The following is an 18053-nucleotide window of genomic DNA, read 5'->3' on the forward strand; positions in this document are numbered from 1 at the left end:
TTTTTTTTTTTTTTTTTTTTTGTTTAAAATACGATTTAGCTTAAAAAAATTCAAAAATGCCCTTCCATTTTAAAAAAAAAAATTCATTAATACCTTATCATTTTTTTTAAGAATTTCAAAAACACTCTTAAATTTTTTAAAAATATAAAAAATATAAATAATTTATAAGGTGTTAATAAATAGTTTTCGTCTATATATTGACGAAATAAATTTTTTAAAAATAAAGTTAAGAGTGCTAATGCTAATGTAAAAATTTGATAGGTATCTTTTAAACCTAATAAAAATATTTAGAGTATTTTTTAACTTTTTTTTAAAAAATAAAAAGTATTAATGAGACCTCTTACGATATTTTGAAATATTATCGAAAATTTAAAGATAATTTTAAATTAAGTATAACGATGTGAGACTATTTATTTTAGATTTTTTTTTAAAATATAGTTTTCACATAAAATATAAAGTTTAAGAGTATTATTAATTTAACTTAAAAAAAAAAACATTAGGTTCCGGTTTTTTTTTTTAAATAAAATTAAAAAAAAAATAGTTTTTTTTATAGTCCACATATGAAACTAGTTCATTCCATCCAAACAATTTTTTTTTTTTTACCAAATATATAAATAGTATTTATATACCTAAAACTTTACGTGTAATTATTTTATAATCTTTAAAATCTTTAAAATAATACTCTAGTTGATTATAATCGATTCATATTTTTCGGTCGGATTTTTTTTTTTTTTTTTGTCATAATTCATATTTACGGATTATTTTAAATAATTTCTAGTCATTTTCTCATTTGGGCACCTATAAATATTTACAACTTATGACAATTTTTTGACAAATGAGGTAATAATATTTAACTCTTCTTGCCATATTTTTCTACGAAGATTCCACAGAGAGGAGAATAAAACTAGCGGACACGTTTTAAAAACCTTGACGAGAAGCTCGAAAGGAAAAACCTAAATAAGATAATATCTGTTAGTAGTAGGCGTGAACGTTACATTTTCGGTCCACATTTGATCGGAAATGAAACTGAGAATATAACCGAGGAAGCACAAATAATATTAAGGGAATAATTAATTTGTTTTGTTTTGTTTTTTAAAATTATACTTCTTTTTTCACCATTTTTTTAGGGTAAATTTTCTACTTCAATTATGAGTCAAATTTTAACACTAATTTATTTTTATTTTAAAATAAAAATATCTCAAAAAAATTATACGAATTAAAATTAGTTTCTCAAGCTAATATGTTTCTTATTTAATAAAGATGGATCCGGTTATGCTTCATTTTCCTTAAGTCAACTCCTAATAATAAGGATAATTAACTAATTATTATTATTATTATTATTAATTATAGTCTTTGGGAAAGAAAACGACATACTATACTAAAAAAACTTTCACATTTTATAATTAAGGTCAAATGGATTATCTGTCATTAAAATTATAATAAATATTGTTGGGATTTTGAATTGGAAATGTCTCCCCCTACCACAAACTTATATAAATACATATTCAATTACAGCTAATAATCAATTAAATCATTTGATTTACTTATTAAAAAAAAATTAAAAGGATTGACAATGTTCTAATTCAAATGTGAATTCATATCAACTCTCAATATTTTTTTTTCTAAACATTAAACATTTTTAATAATCGGTGTAATTTTGCTCCATTTAGCCTATATTCGTCTATTTTTCGATTCAATTTCGGATCGAATTCATATTTTCTTTTACTATATGATCTATTTACGAGATTTTGAGGAATTTTACGATAATAAAGACTAATTTTTCAAAGTATTTGAATCAAGCTTGTAACTGGAGTGTAATTATGAGATATTAAAATATTGAATTGATGTAGTAATATGTTGAGACTCGTTAAACGTTTAGAAAACATGTAAAATTGTTATTTAGATGAGCTCATTTGAGCACTGTTTACGGGATAAACTATGGGTGTTTATATGAATTGATAATCTGATCAATCTAGACTACCCGACTCAAACTTTTTTTTTTTTTGTTTGGTTTAATTTTTGTAAAATATAAAAGTTTGTTTGTTTCGAGGTTGATATTTTTTTTTGTTGGATCAACTCGATTAACTCTAAAATAGAGATACATCTCAACTCAACCTTACCATATTCAAAAATAAATAAATAAAAATATTTAATATGTAACCCATGTTAGTGATAAAGTGTAACTTAAAAGATAAAACAAAAACAATTCAACGATCGAGGTATAACACAATTCTTCTTAGAGGAGAGTTGACTTGCCCTGGTGACTGAGCCTGCCATAATTTACTCCTATCTACCGCACTGACAATCAAAGTCGAACATACATACAACAATCCTCATGTGTGAATAGTCGAGAGGAAAGAAGGGGTGGTAGATGATAACAAAAAAGGGTGTCGCATCTGCACGAGCAGCATGGTGAAATGTGTCATGACATTGTTTATATAAAAATAGACAAACGGATTATGTAGGGTTGTGTACTCTCTTTCGATGGCTCAAATTATCAAACCGTGTACACTTCTAAATATATTTATATAAAAATATATAATTTAAATTTTTTTAAATAAAAAAAACAAAGGAAAAGGAAAATTTACGTGATCAAACGTTTAAAGCCGTAAGAAGTCCACTCCAATAAATCATTTATAAATTTTATTTCTTACACAAGTTGCAATATTTATTTTTATTAATACCCTTCTTATTGAAGATATGGTGCGAAGATTGCAATAAAATAAAATTCACATACCAATTTGACATTTTCAAATTAAAATCCGTTTTTTCTATTTTTGTATATTTATTTATATTACAAATTTGTTAATAATATTTTTTATATGTTCATATTTTAATACTACACCGTGAAAATTAATTAATTAATTACACAGAAACGTACAAGTTATTAAAATTTGACTTTCTGACTACAATCTTGTTGTTGATACCAATATCCATTATTTAAAAAAAAAATTGCGAATAATGGTTAAAATATCATTATAAAAATTAAATGTTATATATATGTATATGTATATATCTTATTTAATTTATTTAATTTTATTTATTAGTTAAGTTACAAAACCTGTCAAATAATTAAAAAAAATTTATTTAAAAACCAACTATTCATAAATAAATAAATAAATAAATAATCATATTTTAAATATACTCATAAATTTTCGAAAAAAAAATCTTGAAAAATGTTCATGAAAATTTTAAAATAAATACTCACTCTTTAAGTAAAAAAACGGTAAAGATATTTTTTAATATATATATTTAAAAATTTTAAAATAGTATAAAGAATTATATATATATATATATTATTAATTTAGGCAAATTCAAGATGAAGATGTGGATATTAAAAAATAATAATGGAATTTAATATATTAAAATTAAATTGATTCGTGAGGATAACGAAATTGAAATTTCTTAAATTAGAATTTTTAATTAGACTTTGGTGGCAATCATTTTACAAAAATGTTGGTGAGTGGGAAAATAAAAGGCCATATGTACACTCATTCAATAAACAAATAAACAAAACAAAACAAAATTAAATATATAATATAACATAATAACGAATTTTAAAAATTTTAAATTATTTCTCAAATGAAAGGCTTTATTATTACGTAATATAATATGTCTCCTAATTTAATTTAATTAAATATAGTCCAACAAACAAAAATTAATTTTAAATAAAGCCAAGGTAAAAGATATAGACATGTATTGGCATTGTATTAGGATGATGACGTGTCATCTCTCCCATTTGACTTTGACTCAGTTCCATGCACTCGCGGTCCATAAATTGGGATCCGAAGCAGAACTTCATCTTCCACCGCTTCCCCTGTTTTTCTCTTCTGAATTCGGAGTTTCAGTCGATCGGAGAAATAGCCATGGCCGTCGATATCGAAGTTGTTTCAAAAGAAACGGTCAAACCCTCTTCCCCAACGCCGGACCACCACCGCCGTTACGGTTTATCCTTCCTCGACCAAGTCACCGTCGATGTCTACAACCCAATGATCTATTTCTACTCCGCTGGCTCTGCCACCGCCGGCGAAATCTCCGACCATCTAAAAAAATCCCTCTCCACTGTGTTGTCCCATTACTACCCACTCGCTGGCAGAGTCAACTACGACGAGTTGTTTATCGACTGTAATGATGCTGGCGTTCCTTTCATCGAAACCAGAGTCAACTGCCGACTCTCCGATGTAATGAACACGGCGTTTCCTACTGAGCTAAACAAACTCCTTCCGTTCGAATTGGATGCTCTTGATGATGTTTCAATGGGGGTACAATTGAATGTGTTTGAATGCGGCGGCGTTGCTGTCGGGATTTGTATTTCTCATAAGATCAGCGATGCTCTGTCGTTTTTCATCGTCGTTAATGGGTGGGCGGCGGTTTGCCGGGGGGAAAAAGAGGCGCTGGAAACTCATTTATCATCATCGGAGCTGTTTCCGCCGAGTAAAACACCGATTTACAACACGAGGACAAGTATTTTCAGACAGAGAGTAGCGAAACGGTACCAAATTGATGCAGCGAGTATCGAAACCATTCGAGCTCAATATGCAGATTATTTCGCCATGGAAAACCAGAGGCGACCTTCAAGAGTTGAGGCCTTGTCCGCCTTCCTCTATGGCCGTTTTATCGCCGCCATTAAAGGCGTAAGCTCTTAAAGTCCCTTTCAAATTACAATCGTTAAACGAAAAGGGTCTAATTATATGCTCTGTTTTCTTATTATTACAGGCTTCTAACAGCAATCCGGCGAACGGAATCTCGGAATCGGAGAAGAAGATATTCTTAGTCTGCCACGCCGTGAACATCCGATCAAGACTGGACCCACCAGTCCCCGATTACGCATTCGGAAACTATTACAGAGCCACATTCGCCGTTCCGTCGGAGACGATTTTAAACGACGATTACTGTTACGATTTAGTGAAACTGGCGAGAGAAGAAATCGCCAAAATCGACAAATCGTATTTGGAAAGGCTTCAAGAAAGCAGTAAGTTCTTGGAGGCGATGAAAAAGGCGGCGGCTCAATTCTCCACCGGCGAGCTGATCTCCTGCTCCTTCACCAGCCTGTGCCGGATGCCGATTTACGACGCTGACTTCGGGTGGGGCAAACCGGCCTGGATCAGCTCGCCGGCGTTGATCTTCAAGAACCTGTTTGTGTTGATGGATAAGAACGACGGCGATGGAGTTGACGTTTATGTTCATCTCAAACCGGAGAACATGGAGATTCTTGAAGCCGATGAGAAGTTCCTCAAGTATGCCAAATTGCCCTCTAATTAATAATTTCAATGAAATTATTATTATTATTACTACAATAAATGTGCTGTAAAAGAATTTGAAACTCGAACCTGAAGGGTAAGAGAACAATGTTCGTTTGTCTATTATTCGAGAATTTCCATTAATTTAATGAATTTTATTTCTTTTATTAATATTTAGAAGATGAGCGGATTAACTATGTTAATTGTAATATATAATAAATATTTGGCATTAAATTATCGTTGCATCAACGTGTGATCATATCATTGGAAAGAATAATATTTTAATGACGTGGATAATGTTTAAGTAACCTGTGTTTGAATAGGTTGATAAAATAATAATTATGATCTCATTTACTAATTTTATAATTATTTTAAATCAAATCGATAACTCTAATTTAACATTTTGATTTATTTGTTTTTGTTGGGTAATTTTTTTAGAGTGTCTTCGAATTAAATCTATATAAATAAAAATAAAAAAATCTTTTTTTTTTTTCTTAAGAGATTAAAAAATTATATATTGAGATACAAAATATAAAATTTACCATTATAAGAATTTCCGAAAAAAATCGATTTGAATTGGGTTGAATCTTTGAAAATTCAAGTCCGTGCACGAATTATCATTTTTGACCTATTGGTTGGGTTGAATCTAACCCATTATTTAATTTTTTTTTTTTTTAATATAATTCGAATATTTTTAAATTTCAAGATTATTGTACTTTTAGTACTGTCTAAAAAATACTTTTAAACTTGTTAATACTTTAATAAAATATCATTTAACGGGAAGGATAAGCTAAACAAAATCCTTTAAAAATTTTTAAATATTTAAAAATATCTTACCGCTTGTATTTAAATTTTTCCGAGTAATATTAAAAAGTTTGGAGATAATTTTTATTAATTTGCCTAATTATTTTTATTTCAATTTATTTATTTACCAGAGTGTCATCGTTGGCGACGCCCCGCTGTCGCCTTCCTTAATTCAGTCCAGTGACAGATCGGCCCAAGATATTTTGGGCTTTAAAGACGGGCCTTGAGATCGGAAGTTTGGGCCTATACTGGCCTCGAGGCCCATTGTGAGTGCTGTGTGCAAAGCGTCAGATCGGTACCAAAAACCTCAGTTATCTGTCTTCGAGAAAATCAGAGACTTCTCTTTGCTGGGAAGAAAATGGCTCCGAAATCCAAAGACAGGCCGAAGCCATCTCCGTCCTCTCAGCCGCCTCCACCGATTGAAGATCAATTCACTTCTCTAAACAGACATATCCAGCGATCTGAATTCTCACAAGCCGTCAAAGTCGCAGATCAAAGTTAGTTTTTTCCTTTTTAATCGAACATTTTATTCCATTTCCCTTTACTTGTCAGATTCTCTCGTTTTTCCTTCATGTAACTCGCATTTGTTGTATCTCATAGTTCTGTCAATTGCTCCTGGCGACGAAGACGCCCTTCGATGCAAAATCGTAGCCTTGATCAAGGATGATAGAATTGATGATACTCTTTCAGCGATTCAATCGTCTCGGACAATTGACTTTAGCTTCTTCAAGGTAGAAAGGATTTTACGATTTCTGTTCTCTTTTTGTTCCTTGCTGTTTTAAATTGGACGAATCGAGCTTAAAGGGAAATTATTGTTTTATTTTAGGGTTTGATCCTCAGAGGGGTAGGTCTTCGATGCAACTGAAAACAATAGTCAAAAGAAAATGAAATTAATAGCTAATTGAACAAATGCAACAATGTATTAATCAATTATAATGCAAGAAGGATGCATAAATTTTGTTTTCATCTTGTTCTGTTTTCGATTTTGTGTAGCTCAAGAAGTTACTAATCGTAATTATTATTTATTTTTTTAAAATAAAATACCAATTTTCGTTGAGGGGAAAAAAAATATGAAAGAATACAAGGGCGTATAGAAAAATAAAGCCCACAAAAGGGAGCACTCTAAAAGATATTCCAATCAAGCAAAATGAGACCAAACAAATAATTAATGAGAAATATAACTAAAGGGAGTACCTAGAGCGTAGAGAAAGAGTTTTCAATCCCGCAAAACTCCCTCTTAATGTTGTTGGAAGTGTTAAGCATTCAGATGAAATTAATTTGAAATTACGCGTCACTCATAGATGAGTTAACCAGTTGAAGATATATCTTGAGTACATAAGATTAAGATCTTCATTCAACATTGTCTTCTTATTTACTTTAGATGGGCTTAACATTATGGATTGATTAGCTTGCAGCTCTTGAAGTTCAGCAAAGAATAATATGTAAGCATAAAACTGATTAGATTTTTCAGGATTCCTCTAGTAGACTACATTGCAGTTGTTGGTTTGTTGTGAATTTCAAACGAACTCACCAGTAAATGGAGTGTGAAACTTATATCTTTCGTTCAACAACTGTTTCTTTTCGTATATATGTCTTTGCCCTGGTTTCTTTTCCTTGCCACAGTAAAGGTGTTTCCGCTATTAAATTCTATGAAACTCTCAATTACTCTTTAATGACACTTGATCGATTCTTTTTATCTTCTTTCTCTAGATTCATGCAGTGATATAATTGTGCCCGGACACTACCAACTAACTCATTTTGTTCTGTTTATATTTCTTTTTAAAATTCTTTTTCAAAAACAGGCATACTGCCTATACAGGCAAAATAAGTTAGATGAAGCTTTGGGTTCCTTGAGAGACCAAGAGAGAAACTCAGCCACGATGCTGTTGGAATCCCAGATCTTGTATCGTTTAGGAAAAATGGATGCTTGTGTGGACACTTATCAGAAGCTCGCAAAATCAAAGATTGATTCTTTAGAAATAAATTATGTTGCAGCTTTAACTGCAGCTGGGCGGGCCTCTGAAGTACAAGGAGCCATGGAGGCTCTTAGGGTGAAAGCTACCAGCAGCTTTGAGTTGGCATACAATACTGCATGTTCCTTAGTTGACGTGAACAAGTATACGGATGCAGAACAACTGTTACTGTCAGCTCGAAGGTAATATATTTACACACATATAAGTTCATAAAAAGTTCATCAATTACGAACGTGTATCACACTGTCACTTATTAAAAAAATTTAAGTGGTTGGTCCATATCTCTGTTTGACTTGAAGTTCTCCATTTATCCTTAGGATCAGTTTTCCTTAAAACTTACGTTTAAGTGATTCTTCTTTGTATGCTTTTGTCAGAATTGGCCAGGAAACGCTCATGGAAGAGAATTTGCCTGATGAAGATATTGAGATTGAGCTAGCCCCAATAGCTGTCCAACTTGCATACTTGCAGCAGGTATCTTCATTGAAAAAATGAATCTTTTTACTTTTCTTTAAGAACTTGAGGTATTCAGTCATGTAATCCCAATTTATCCATTATTCAGCTTCTTGGTCACACATCAGAAGCCTCTGAAGCTTACAGAGACATCATGAATCGAGATTTGGCAGATGAATCTTCGCTTGCAGTGGCAGTGAACAATCTTATAGCATTGAAAGGTCCAAAAGATATTTCCGATGGCCTTAGAAAACTTGATAAGCTAAAAGATAAAGATGCACCAAACTTCCGGCTTGCTCGTGGACTTGAACCAAAGATTTCTCAAAAGCAAAGGGAAACAATATATGCAAATCGTCTCCTCCTCCTTCTCCATGCTAATAAAATGGATCAGGTCATTTTATATCCTGCATTATCTTTTGAACTCTACCTTTATGCAAATCTATGCATCCATAAAAATTTAAAATGAAATATTCGTTGGAAGGAATAGAAATCTCCTTGTAGCAGCATATTGATTATTCAATAGTGCGAAAATTTTGTGGCTTGCATCTGCTTGAAAGACCATTTTTATGTGTTCCAGGCTCGAGAAATGGTTGCAACGCTGGCTGATATGTTTCCAAACAGTGTGACCCCTCTACTTCTTCAAGCGGCTGTATTAGTCAGAGAGAATAAAGCTGGGAAAGCTGAAGAAATTTTGGGTCAGTTTGCTGAAAATTTCCCAGACAAGTCCAAGTTGGTTCTACTAGCGAGGGCGCAGATTGCTGCTGCTGCGGGCCATCCTCATGTTGCATTTGAGTCCCTCTCTAAGATACAGGATATTCAGCACATGCCTGCCACCGTTGCTACACTTGTGTCTCTCAAAGAACGTGCTGGAGATGTTGATGGAGCCATTGCCGTGCTGGACTCTGCAGTCAAATGGTGGTCAAATGCCATGACTGAAGACAACAAGCTTGATGTTGTACTGCAGGAAGCAGCTTCATTCAAGTTGAGGCATGGCCGCGAAGAAGATGCGGCCAAGTTATACGAAGAGCTAGTTAAGACCCATGGAAGTATAGAAGCATTGGCTGGATTGGTCAAGACGGTTGCTCGTGTGGATATTAAGAAGGCAGAAACTTATGAGAAGCAGTTGAAGCCATTGCCAGGCTTGAAGACGGTTGACGTGGAGAATCTGGAGAAGACTTCCGGAGCAAAACATGTTGAAAGTGCTGCTGATCTTGGAGCGTCTGATGCATACATGGTGGATAAAAGCAAGGCCAAATCAAAGAAAAAGAGAAAGAGAAAGCCAAGATATCCCAAAGGATTCGATCCAGCAAATCCAGGTCCTCCCCCTGATCCAGAAAGGTGGCTTCCCAGGAGAGAGAGATCAAGCTATAGACCCAAGCGAAAAGACAAGAGAGCTGCCCAGGTGAGAGGTTCCCAAGGTGCAGTGGCCAGAGAAAAACACGACTCTGGTGTCTCTGGAGGCAGTTCCAACAATGCAGACTCAAAATCCAACCAAGCAACGAGTTCGAAAGCGACCAACCAAAACACAGGCTCCAATCAATCCAGGCCTTCATCGAAGTCCTCGAAAAAGAAGTCTAGGAATTAAACTAAGAGAAACCCTGGTTCAAATTTTGGTATTTCTTTATCCCTTTGTTGGAGAATCTGGACCATTCTAAAGATGCTCGACACGCATCATCAACATCGGTTTTCTTTGAATTAAACGGATTTTATTATTCACAGTGCGAATTCAACATTGTGAGACCATTTCAAGTCAAGTCTTCTTTCTATAGCTTTTGAGTTACAAATAGTATTCTCACAGGGAGGGTGTTGCATTGCTCAGGAAGTTTGAGGTTGAATTACTTGAAAAAAGGAAACTTGGATGCTTCTCCGTGCAATGCAAGAAAGGAAAGAAGGTTTGACTTGACTCCCAAGGTGCATTACACTTTGTGGCTTGTTTTTCCAAGATAGCTTAAGCTTTACTAAATCATAATTTTTGTTTGTATTGAAATTGATTGGATATATAATAATTGAAAACAATTCAGCAAATGCCATTCAAACTATACCAATCTTATCCTCTTAAGTTATCCTAACAGAATCTCTTCTAACTTCTCTCCATATTTTTTAAAATTACCATCTTTTCTGACTATATTTATGTAAATATGGAAGCTTGGTGTCTTATAAATGTTATTCAAGTAATGTCATGTTAGGTGTAATTAAATATATATATACATATAGAAAACCCATTATTGACAATGGCTCAATTATTAACCACAATAATAATAATAATAATAATAATAAATAGAATTTTAATTTTTTTTTTTTAAAAGAAAGAAAACATTAATTTATTGTGGAATTTTGGCGAAGCGCGTGGTTAGATGGCAGTTGGAATTTGAAACTGAAATCTAAATTAGAAGGGATGGCCCACAATTCCTTGAAAGCAATAAGAGCCGTCAGATGAAAATCCAACGGTGGAAAAGAAACAAAGTAGTAAAATTAGAGAGCAGGCGGAGGCGGATATGGAGGAGGAGGCGCCAATTAGGGCTTCGTCTCCCGCCAGATTTAGGGTGCTCTCAAACGGAATCCCCTCCTCTGCAACCGACACGTGTCCTTCTTACCGCTTTTTACTTGTATTTAAACTTCCTTTTCTCCTCTCCTTCTCCGTCTCACAATCCCCTCTGCTCTCTCTCTCTCTAGAAACTCGAATCTACATCTTCTCTCTCTCTGGTAGAATTCTCCCTTGCGACAGCCGAATCTGTTTGCAGTATTCCAATTCAGTAAGCTACGTTTGTGGGGCATTCGATTCCGCCAAATTCTTCCTTTCGTCATTGCATTTCTTTCTCTCTAACTTAGGGTTTTCTCGTTTTTGTCTGGTAATTTCCTATCTCCGCTTTTCGGATTCCATTGTGTTCTTATCGTTGTTCGTTCGTTTTCCTTTGCAACCGTAGTTTCGTCTTGTTGATCTGAAGAAAAAAAAAAAAAAAAGGGATAAATTATCGTAGTCTGTGATTGTTCTTTCTGGGTATATTTGGTGCGGCTAATTCCTTATTGTTTCCCCTTTGTTCACCCACCTGTGCTTCAATCTGGGTTTACCTTCTTATCGAGAAACTCCGTGAAATTTTGGTGTGCTGTGTTTTTGTTTGCTATCCGAAATTGAGAGTTCTTTTTCGATTCTTTTATGTTGGATCTCTTCTACTAGTTCCTTTTTTCTCTCTCTTTTGTCATTTTCTTCCTTATGTTCTCTTCTACCTTCTTTCCCTTGGCGCCTGAAGACAATAGAAAAATCTTGGGTTAGGGTCTACCTGTAATGGCCTTGAATTTTTCACATCGACCGATCTTTCCCGCACATCTTTCGGAGGACAATTTGGTTTCTTCGATGAGCATTTCAAGTGGTTTTGTCGTCGATGGTGTTCCCGAGAGGAATTCTGACGTTTATGGGACGTCCTGGTTGATTACCCGGGAGCTCGTGGATTGCCTTGATTTTTTAGAGGACACCTGCAAAGGGGGTGGGCGAGATTGTGTCCCGGGGGATATTCTGGATCTCTTGCCTTCAGATCCATTTGGTATGGATATAAGTACCACTTTTACAGCAATCACAGGCTGGCTTGACGATCTGAACGTAGACTATGGTGGTGGATATGGAGGAGATGAGAGAGTCCCAGTTGATGGGAGTAGTCGGCTTTTTGCTGAATTGAACTACCTTTGGAACAATGCTTTTAGGTTCCAGGCGTCTCCCTTTGGAAACGAAGGAATTCCTCATAGTTCGAGTGAGCTGAGGGCATTCGGTGTGTGGTCAGATGAGAGAGAAGCAGGTGGTGTATCCTGTCATTCTGAGCCTAAGTCACCATATGGTGAAGATACAATTCAGATTCTTGGTACTGAACCTGAAATTTCTGGGGATGGATTCGGTGCGTGGTCTGATGGGATAAAAGCAGATGGTTTATCCTGCCTTACTGATCCTCAATCCCCTTATGTTGTGGATACAACAATTCGCACTCTTGGTATTGAACCTGAAATTTCTGGAGGCGGATTCAGTGCGTGGTCTGATGGAAGAAAAGGAGGTAGTTTATACTTCCATATTGATCCTCAATCATCATATGTTGTGGATACAATTAAAACTCTTGGCATTGAGCCTGAAATTTCTGGAGGGGGATTCGGTGCATGGTCTGATGGAAGAAAAGCAGGTTGTTTATCCTTCCATACTGATCCTCAATCGTCATATGTTGTGGATACAATTCAGACTTTTGGTACTGAACCTGAAATTTCTGGAGGGGGATTCTGTGTGTGGTCTGATGGGAGAAAAGCAGGTGGTTTATCCTGCCAGACTGATCCTCAGTTATCATACATAGTGGATACAATTCAGACTCTTTGTATTGAACCTGAAATTGCTAAGGGAATATTCGTTGCATGGCCTGATGGGAGAAAAGCCGGTGGTCTATCCTGCCATCCTTATCCTGAATCACCATCATATGTTGTGGATATAAGTCTGCCTCTTGGAATTGAACTTGAAACTTCTGGGGTGCAATCTGTAGTTCGTGATGAGGGAAGTCATGTCTCTATTGATGCAGGTGGGTCTCCTCATGCAGCTTTAAATTTTGTGCTTGGTTATCTGGGCACGCGGGAACTTCTTATTGTTGAATCAGTTTGCAAGTCACTGCAGTCAGCTGCAGAAGGAGACCCTTTCTTTTGGAGAAACATTAACATATGTGGAAAGCTGGATGTGAAGATTACAGACGATGTTCTCTTAAAGCTGACTAGCAAGGCTCAAGGTGGTTTGGAAAGTTTGAGCCTCGTGAACTGCGTAATGATAAGTGATGATGGTCTCAACCAGGTTCTTCTCAATAATGCTAAGGTCACAAAGGTATGAAATATAGTTTTGCACCGTTATTGTAAAGAATTCTTAATATCGATTTAAGATACTCATTAGTTTCTAATTTTACTTCCTTTTCTCCAGTTATGTGTTCCAGGATGCACAAGACTCACCATTGGAGGCATTGTTAATAATTTGAAGGCCTTCAAGTCAAAAGGTAGTCCGGGAATGAAACATTTAAGTATAGCTGGAATGTATGGAGTAACAGAAGCTCATTTTAAAGAGCTGGAGAAGCTGTTATTAGGTACTGACAACTTGACCCAACTAAATACTCACGAGCCTCGATTTTATCGAGGTGGAACTCATCTTCCTTCATGCAATGATGGGCGTGCCATTGACATAGAAAGATGCCCAAAATGCACGAACATGAGGATCGTTTATGACTGCCCGGTGGTTGGCTGTAAGGGAATAAAGGAAGGTGACACAAACCCTGATGCCAACACTCAGAAATGCCGGGGATGCACCCTTTGCATAGCTCGGTGCGACTGGTGTGGACGTTGCATTGACGAGACAGTACATGAGGAGACATTTTCTCTGGACTTGCGTTGCATTGATTGTGGGAAGGAGATATTGAAATGTGAATAAGAGGGTGGGAGAACTGGGTTCTTCCATCCTTGATGAAGAGACTTGCAGCTTCTTGATTCTTGGTTAAGTATTATTATCTGCATATATAAGTCAATTTTTTCAGATTGGTTCTGGCGAGAAATCCAGAGCAGCCAATGATCGGAGAATTGACTGGCATTGTCAAATCCAAATGTTGAATTTTTTAGACTTTTGAACGACTCCGAAGAAAAAAAGAAAAAAAAAGAGAAAAAGCTGAAAGTATACGACATAGTGTGATGAAATGGGTGCGCTATGGTTCTGGAAATAACTTCCGATTATTGTATTGGTGTACGAGTCTTACGTATAATCATATGTTGATGAATAATGCTTTTAGGAACTGGTGTTTCAGAGTTAATGATTTCGTTGTTGGGTCTCCATTTTTTTTCTTCCTCTAGCTACTGGAAGCTCGCATAGCACACAGACTGTGTACGCAACTCAGAATGTTGGAAGAGAAGGTACACTTTTTTGTGGACTTGGGTAGTCCTTATTCATTCATCACGTCCTGTTTCTGGCCATTGTTGTGGTTGGTGGGTATGTCAGTAGTACTATTATAGTTTTTGATATTTGCGTCAGGGGTATACAGTTCATGTTATGAGCTGCACCATGCACTGTGTGCTTTGTTGTTCCTTCGGAAGTCTTGTTGCTGTTACAACTTAGACGTCGTATTTTCGTGGACTTGGGGATGCTAATGTCATGTTGTTGGGAAGGATGCTAATGTCATGTTGTTGGGAAGGTTCAATAATGAAATAAATGAACTTCATTCCTATAAATTACTCAATTTCCTTTAGCTTTTATCTGTCCTGTTTGGTTTTTCAATTTCCCATCAGTTGTAGCTCCTCTGAACAATATTTAGACGTTTAATTATCTTTTTTCCCTATGTAATTCCTTTAGTTTATGTGGAATTGTGATTTGAACCTCTCTTACTATGAATATGTTTGAACAAGTCTGACTTGGGTCCACCCTTGTTCTTAAGATAAAACCTGTCCGTAAAACATGTTTTCTTTATAAAGAAGGTGGTCAAGGTCATATGGTCTTCAAAAGTTCCCCCAACCACACACAACAACAAACAAACAAACCCAAAACCATTCACAGGTGGAATTCTAAGTGAACCCATCCTGCCCTATATTCACCACTCACTCCCACAAAACATTGTTACTACATTACACATTACATTACAGTACAACACCAAATGTGAATAAAAGATTCACAAAATGCCACCTTGAAAACGATCGGGTTGGAGGGATCCCACCACAACCCCAACAACAAATTCCAGGAAAGCGAGTTTGTTTTCTACTCGTCGTCGCAGTCATCGTTCTTGTAAGAAACAAGAGTGTCCACTTTGTGAATCTGCAATAACACCGTTTAAAAGTTAGTTAGCTTAACAAATAAGTTTTGATATTCCTCCACGGAGTCTCTTTCCCTCACCTTTGTATCAAATGAGTGCAGCTTCACCATTTGTGGATTAGCAATCAGCTTAGGGTCACTCTCGATCCAAGTAAATGGAACTGCAAGATCTTTATCTGTATATGCTAACACATCAAATACACCTGACACAGCAAAAACGTCAAGAAAGCGCCTGATTGAGTACCATGGATCATCAATATCGTCCAAAAATCAAAGAGCTAGATTACTTTTTAAATCACTCACGAATCATTATAATTAGCTATGATTACCTTTTAGAATGCAAACAAGGGATTAGAACTCAAGTCCCATAAGAAAGAGACACATGCCCAACCATTCAAGCTATGTTCTAGTTGGCTAGTATTGATTTCATGATGGTATGTTAAATTATATGGCACATCGTGGTAATTTTGCCAACACATAAAGGGTTCATCATCTAGGCTGAACAAGAGAGTGACACATACTTGAAGCATCGCTTGCAAGGTTCTGCATAATGACTTCAGGACATCCCATGGATTCAGAATCCGACTTAACAATATCACATTATGTTACACCAATCCCAAAATCAATAAATGATGGATTATGATAATTTTGGCAACACTTACAGGGTTCATCTAGGCAGGGCAAGTAAGTGATGCTCGAAGCAATCTGTCTCATAATTGCTTGGATCTCCCTCATTATTTCTTTATCACTCTTTTCCCTCGACACACTGCAACAATGTTTATCTAATCAAACACCAAATCCAGAAATCTATGCAAGGGAAGAGAAGGTTTTCCATGAATTTCTTACCCTTGCTCGACCACCACTCCATCAGTTTCAATTCTGAAATTCCACCTCTCAAGCACCTCATTGTTGGCTTTGCTCATTATAACCAGCACAACCCTTTGCAGCTTCCCAGCTTCCAGCCATTCTAAAACCAATTTCACGATTCAAAAACTTCTCAATGAATACACTTCTCAGGAAAGTAAAAAAAAGCATACAAATCTTTCATTTAGAGAAGGGGAACTTACCAGAAAGCTGAGCAGTAAGATTAGAAATGAAGGTCTTAACACCTTCATCTTGAGTAAGCAACATTGGAAGTCCATATTTCTTCACCCTTGCAAAACTTTCTTCAGGATAAAGTCCACGATTGTACAAGATGCTACACATTTACAATCGACATCGCTTGTAAGCGACAAAATGCAAATTTACATGATCGCAAAACAAATATAAGAACAGAGAAAGCGCATCCATAATTCATACCTATTAGCAGCATACCCTAAATGATAAATTTCAGGACAACGAAAAAGAATTAATCAGCCAAGGATATTCATCGATAATCGCCAGAAGTAAACAGAAAATCGAGATAAAAAGGATTTCATAAGGCACTAAAGCAATATATACCGAAGAACTCGCTGACAATCGCTGCAGAACCGCGAAGAGTGATGATGTCTTTGGACGCTGTTTTCGAAGCCATTCCACCAAATCTTCTGAAACAATAAGAATTGTTCCCGAATTTCTTCGATTCTAAGACGAGGATCGGATTTAGGGCTTCTAATCGATGCAGGGGTAACCAAATTGGAAAGTGAAATCGATCGAGTAATCAAATTGACAGAGAAAAACGAGTGGATCTGAGGAAATTTGAGAACTCCGAATCGCAGGACGAGACTAAAAGATGAAGGGTTCCGTCCCCTAGAAAACCTCGAGTGGAAAGGCAACGGCTAATTCCCTGTTTGGATCCATCCAAAAATCAACGGTAACATTTTTAAATTTTCGCCGTTGTCTATTTTTTAATATTAGCGTTACCTCCGTTAACGCCACTAACGGTACGAATTTGGGCCGGGAACCATCTTCCTATATTCCCAAATTGCCCTTCTCCTGAAATCTCTAAAAATTATATTGATATTATATCACTATTAAATATATTAAATTAAAAATTCTATTTAAAAAGTTCAAATCCGTTTAAAAATAGAGATTTTTTCCTTTTAAATTATTTATTACTATTTATTCTAAATTCGTGTTCTAATTTTAACAAAAAAAAAAAAAAAAAAACTAATTTTTTAATAAAAAATCACCAATTTTTTTTTATTTTTTATTAATGACCAAAAGCAGCAATTTAATAAATCTCTTAGATACCACCCTTGTTTTAAAAAATAAAAAAATAAAAAAAATAAAAAAAAAAACTAATTTAATTAGCCACATAGTTTAAGCATCCTGAATCAATAATTCAGTCACCGACTTTTTTTTAAACCAATAGACGTGTGACCATTATTTATGCAATTCTAGCAAAAATGCTTTCAAAACTCTTCCCTTTAAAACTCTCATTATTGTTCTTTTGATCTCTTCGAGGTGGTGCGGTTCCTTAGTAACTTCTTCCTTTGTTAGCCGCACTTTTGTATCCATTTGGTTAGCCATGGATTCTTGGCTGGCTAACAAATTTTTAAAACTCTACAACGGATGGTTGAGCGGACCATCTTTGTACATTAATAATAAAACTTCTATATTCTAGTCGTAATCCGTAAATGATAACCCTCCTCATTCAAGCTTCTCTAATAATGAACTTTCAATCTAGTTCAGTAATCTCTCGACAGATTTGACTCGGTAGAAGTATAGAGTAATGGTCCTATCGCATTGTGAGACTAATAATAGCTTGTTCTCAAAAATTGTAACACTGTATTGTTCTTATTTGAAAAAAGCGTCACAAACGTATCTCATGCTTCTTTCGGTGTTTTGTCATCTCAAATGTACTCTAACGTC

General features: G+C 35.4%; 4 protein-coding genes across 4 annotated transcripts; 3 read left to right on the forward strand and 1 right to left on the reverse strand.

Annotated features, from left to right (window-relative positions):
• Positions 1-3787: 3787 nt before the first annotated feature.
• LOC111492737 (vinorine synthase-like) lies at positions 3788-5433 on the forward strand. The gene is made up of 2 exons (XM_023142174.1): positions 3788-4634; positions 4717-5433. The coding sequence occupies exons 1-2, from the start codon at positions 3867-3869 to the stop codon at positions 5260-5262; spliced, it is 1314 nt and encodes a 437-aa protein (XP_022997942.1). The 5' UTR covers positions 3788-3866; the 3' UTR covers positions 5263-5433.
• A 926-nt stretch (positions 5434-6359) lies between these two features.
• Positions 6360-10216, forward strand: LOC111492482 (signal recognition particle subunit SRP72-like). Its single transcript, XM_023141833.1, has 6 exons — positions 6360-6541; positions 6645-6775; positions 7847-8199; positions 8392-8488; positions 8577-8858; positions 9045-10216. The coding sequence occupies exons 1-6, from the start codon at positions 6403-6405 to the stop codon at positions 10050-10052; spliced, it is 2010 nt and encodes a 669-aa protein (XP_022997601.1). The 5' UTR covers positions 6360-6402; the 3' UTR covers positions 10053-10216.
• Positions 10217-11078: 862 nt separating this feature from the next.
• LOC111492465 (F-box protein SKIP14-like) lies at positions 11079-14271 on the forward strand. Its single transcript, XM_023141809.1, has 2 exons — positions 11079-13304; positions 13398-14271. Exons 1-2 carry the CDS (start codon positions 11751-11753, stop codon positions 13896-13898), a joined length of 2055 nt encoding a protein of 684 aa, XP_022997577.1. The 5' UTR covers positions 11079-11750; the 3' UTR covers positions 13899-14271.
• A 628-nt stretch (positions 14272-14899) lies between these two features.
• LOC111493236 (mitotic spindle checkpoint protein MAD2-like) lies at positions 14900-16982 on the reverse strand. Its single transcript, XM_023142886.1, has 7 exons — positions 16701-16982; positions 16560-16575; positions 16328-16458; positions 16107-16227; positions 15923-16026; positions 15342-15463; positions 14900-15263 (listed from the first exon to the last, which is right to left on the reverse strand). Exons 1-7 carry the CDS (start codon positions 16771-16773, stop codon positions 15207-15209), a joined length of 624 nt encoding a protein of 207 aa, XP_022998654.1. The 5' UTR covers positions 16774-16982; the 3' UTR covers positions 14900-15206.
• Positions 16983-18053: the final 1071 nt, after the last annotated feature.

This window comes from Cucurbita maxima, unplaced genomic scaffold (genome assembly GCF_002738345.1).
Source record: "Cucurbita maxima cultivar Rimu unplaced genomic scaffold, Cmax_1.0 Cma_Scf00001, whole genome shotgun sequence".
NCBI classification, from domain to species: Eukaryota; Viridiplantae; Streptophyta; class Magnoliopsida; order Cucurbitales; family Cucurbitaceae; genus Cucurbita; species Cucurbita maxima.

What these genes read in the sequence shown, in the direction of transcription:
- LOC111492482 (XM_023141833.1), top strand. Translation starts at nt 6,403, where the DNA reads ATGGCTCCGAAATCCAAAGACAGGCCGAAGCCATCTCCGTCCTCTCAG. An exon ending in TTGACTTTAGCTTCTTCAAG is followed by an intron (nt 6,776 to 7,846) that starts GTAGAAAGGATT and finishes TTTCAAAAACAG; the next exon opens with GCATACTGCCTATACAGGCA. An exon ending in ATGCTAATAAAATGGATCAG is followed by an intron (nt 8,859 to 9,044) that starts GTCATTTTATAT and finishes TATGTGTTCCAG; the next exon opens with GCTCGAGAAATGGTTGCAAC.
- LOC111493236 (XM_023142886.1), bottom strand. Translation starts at nt 16,773, where the DNA reads ATGGCTTCGAAAACAGCGTCCAAAGACATCATCACTCTTCGCGGTTCT. An exon ending in GCCCTGCCTAGATGAACCCT is followed by an intron (nt 15,464 to 15,922) that starts GTAAGTGTTGCC and finishes TTGCTGTGTCAG; the next exon opens with GTGTATTTGATGTGTTAGCA. An exon ending in TGCACTCATTTGATACAAAG is followed by an intron (nt 15,264 to 15,341) that starts GTGAGGGAAAGA and finishes GTGTTATTGCAG; the next exon opens with ATTCACAAAGTGGACACTCT.
- LOC111492737 (XM_023142174.1), top strand. Translation starts at nt 3,867, where the DNA reads ATGGCCGTCGATATCGAAGTTGTTTCAAAAGAAACGGTCAAACCCTCT. An exon ending in TTATCGCCGCCATTAAAGGC is followed by an intron (nt 4,635 to 4,716) that starts GTAAGCTCTTAA and finishes TTATTATTACAG; the next exon opens with GCTTCTAACAGCAATCCGGC.
- LOC111492465 (XM_023141809.1), top strand. Translation starts at nt 11,751, where the DNA reads ATGGCCTTGAATTTTTCACATCGACCGATCTTTCCCGCACATCTTTCG. An exon ending in ATAATGCTAAGGTCACAAAG is followed by an intron (nt 13,305 to 13,397) that starts GTATGAAATATA and finishes CCTTTTCTCCAG; the next exon opens with TTATGTGTTCCAGGATGCAC.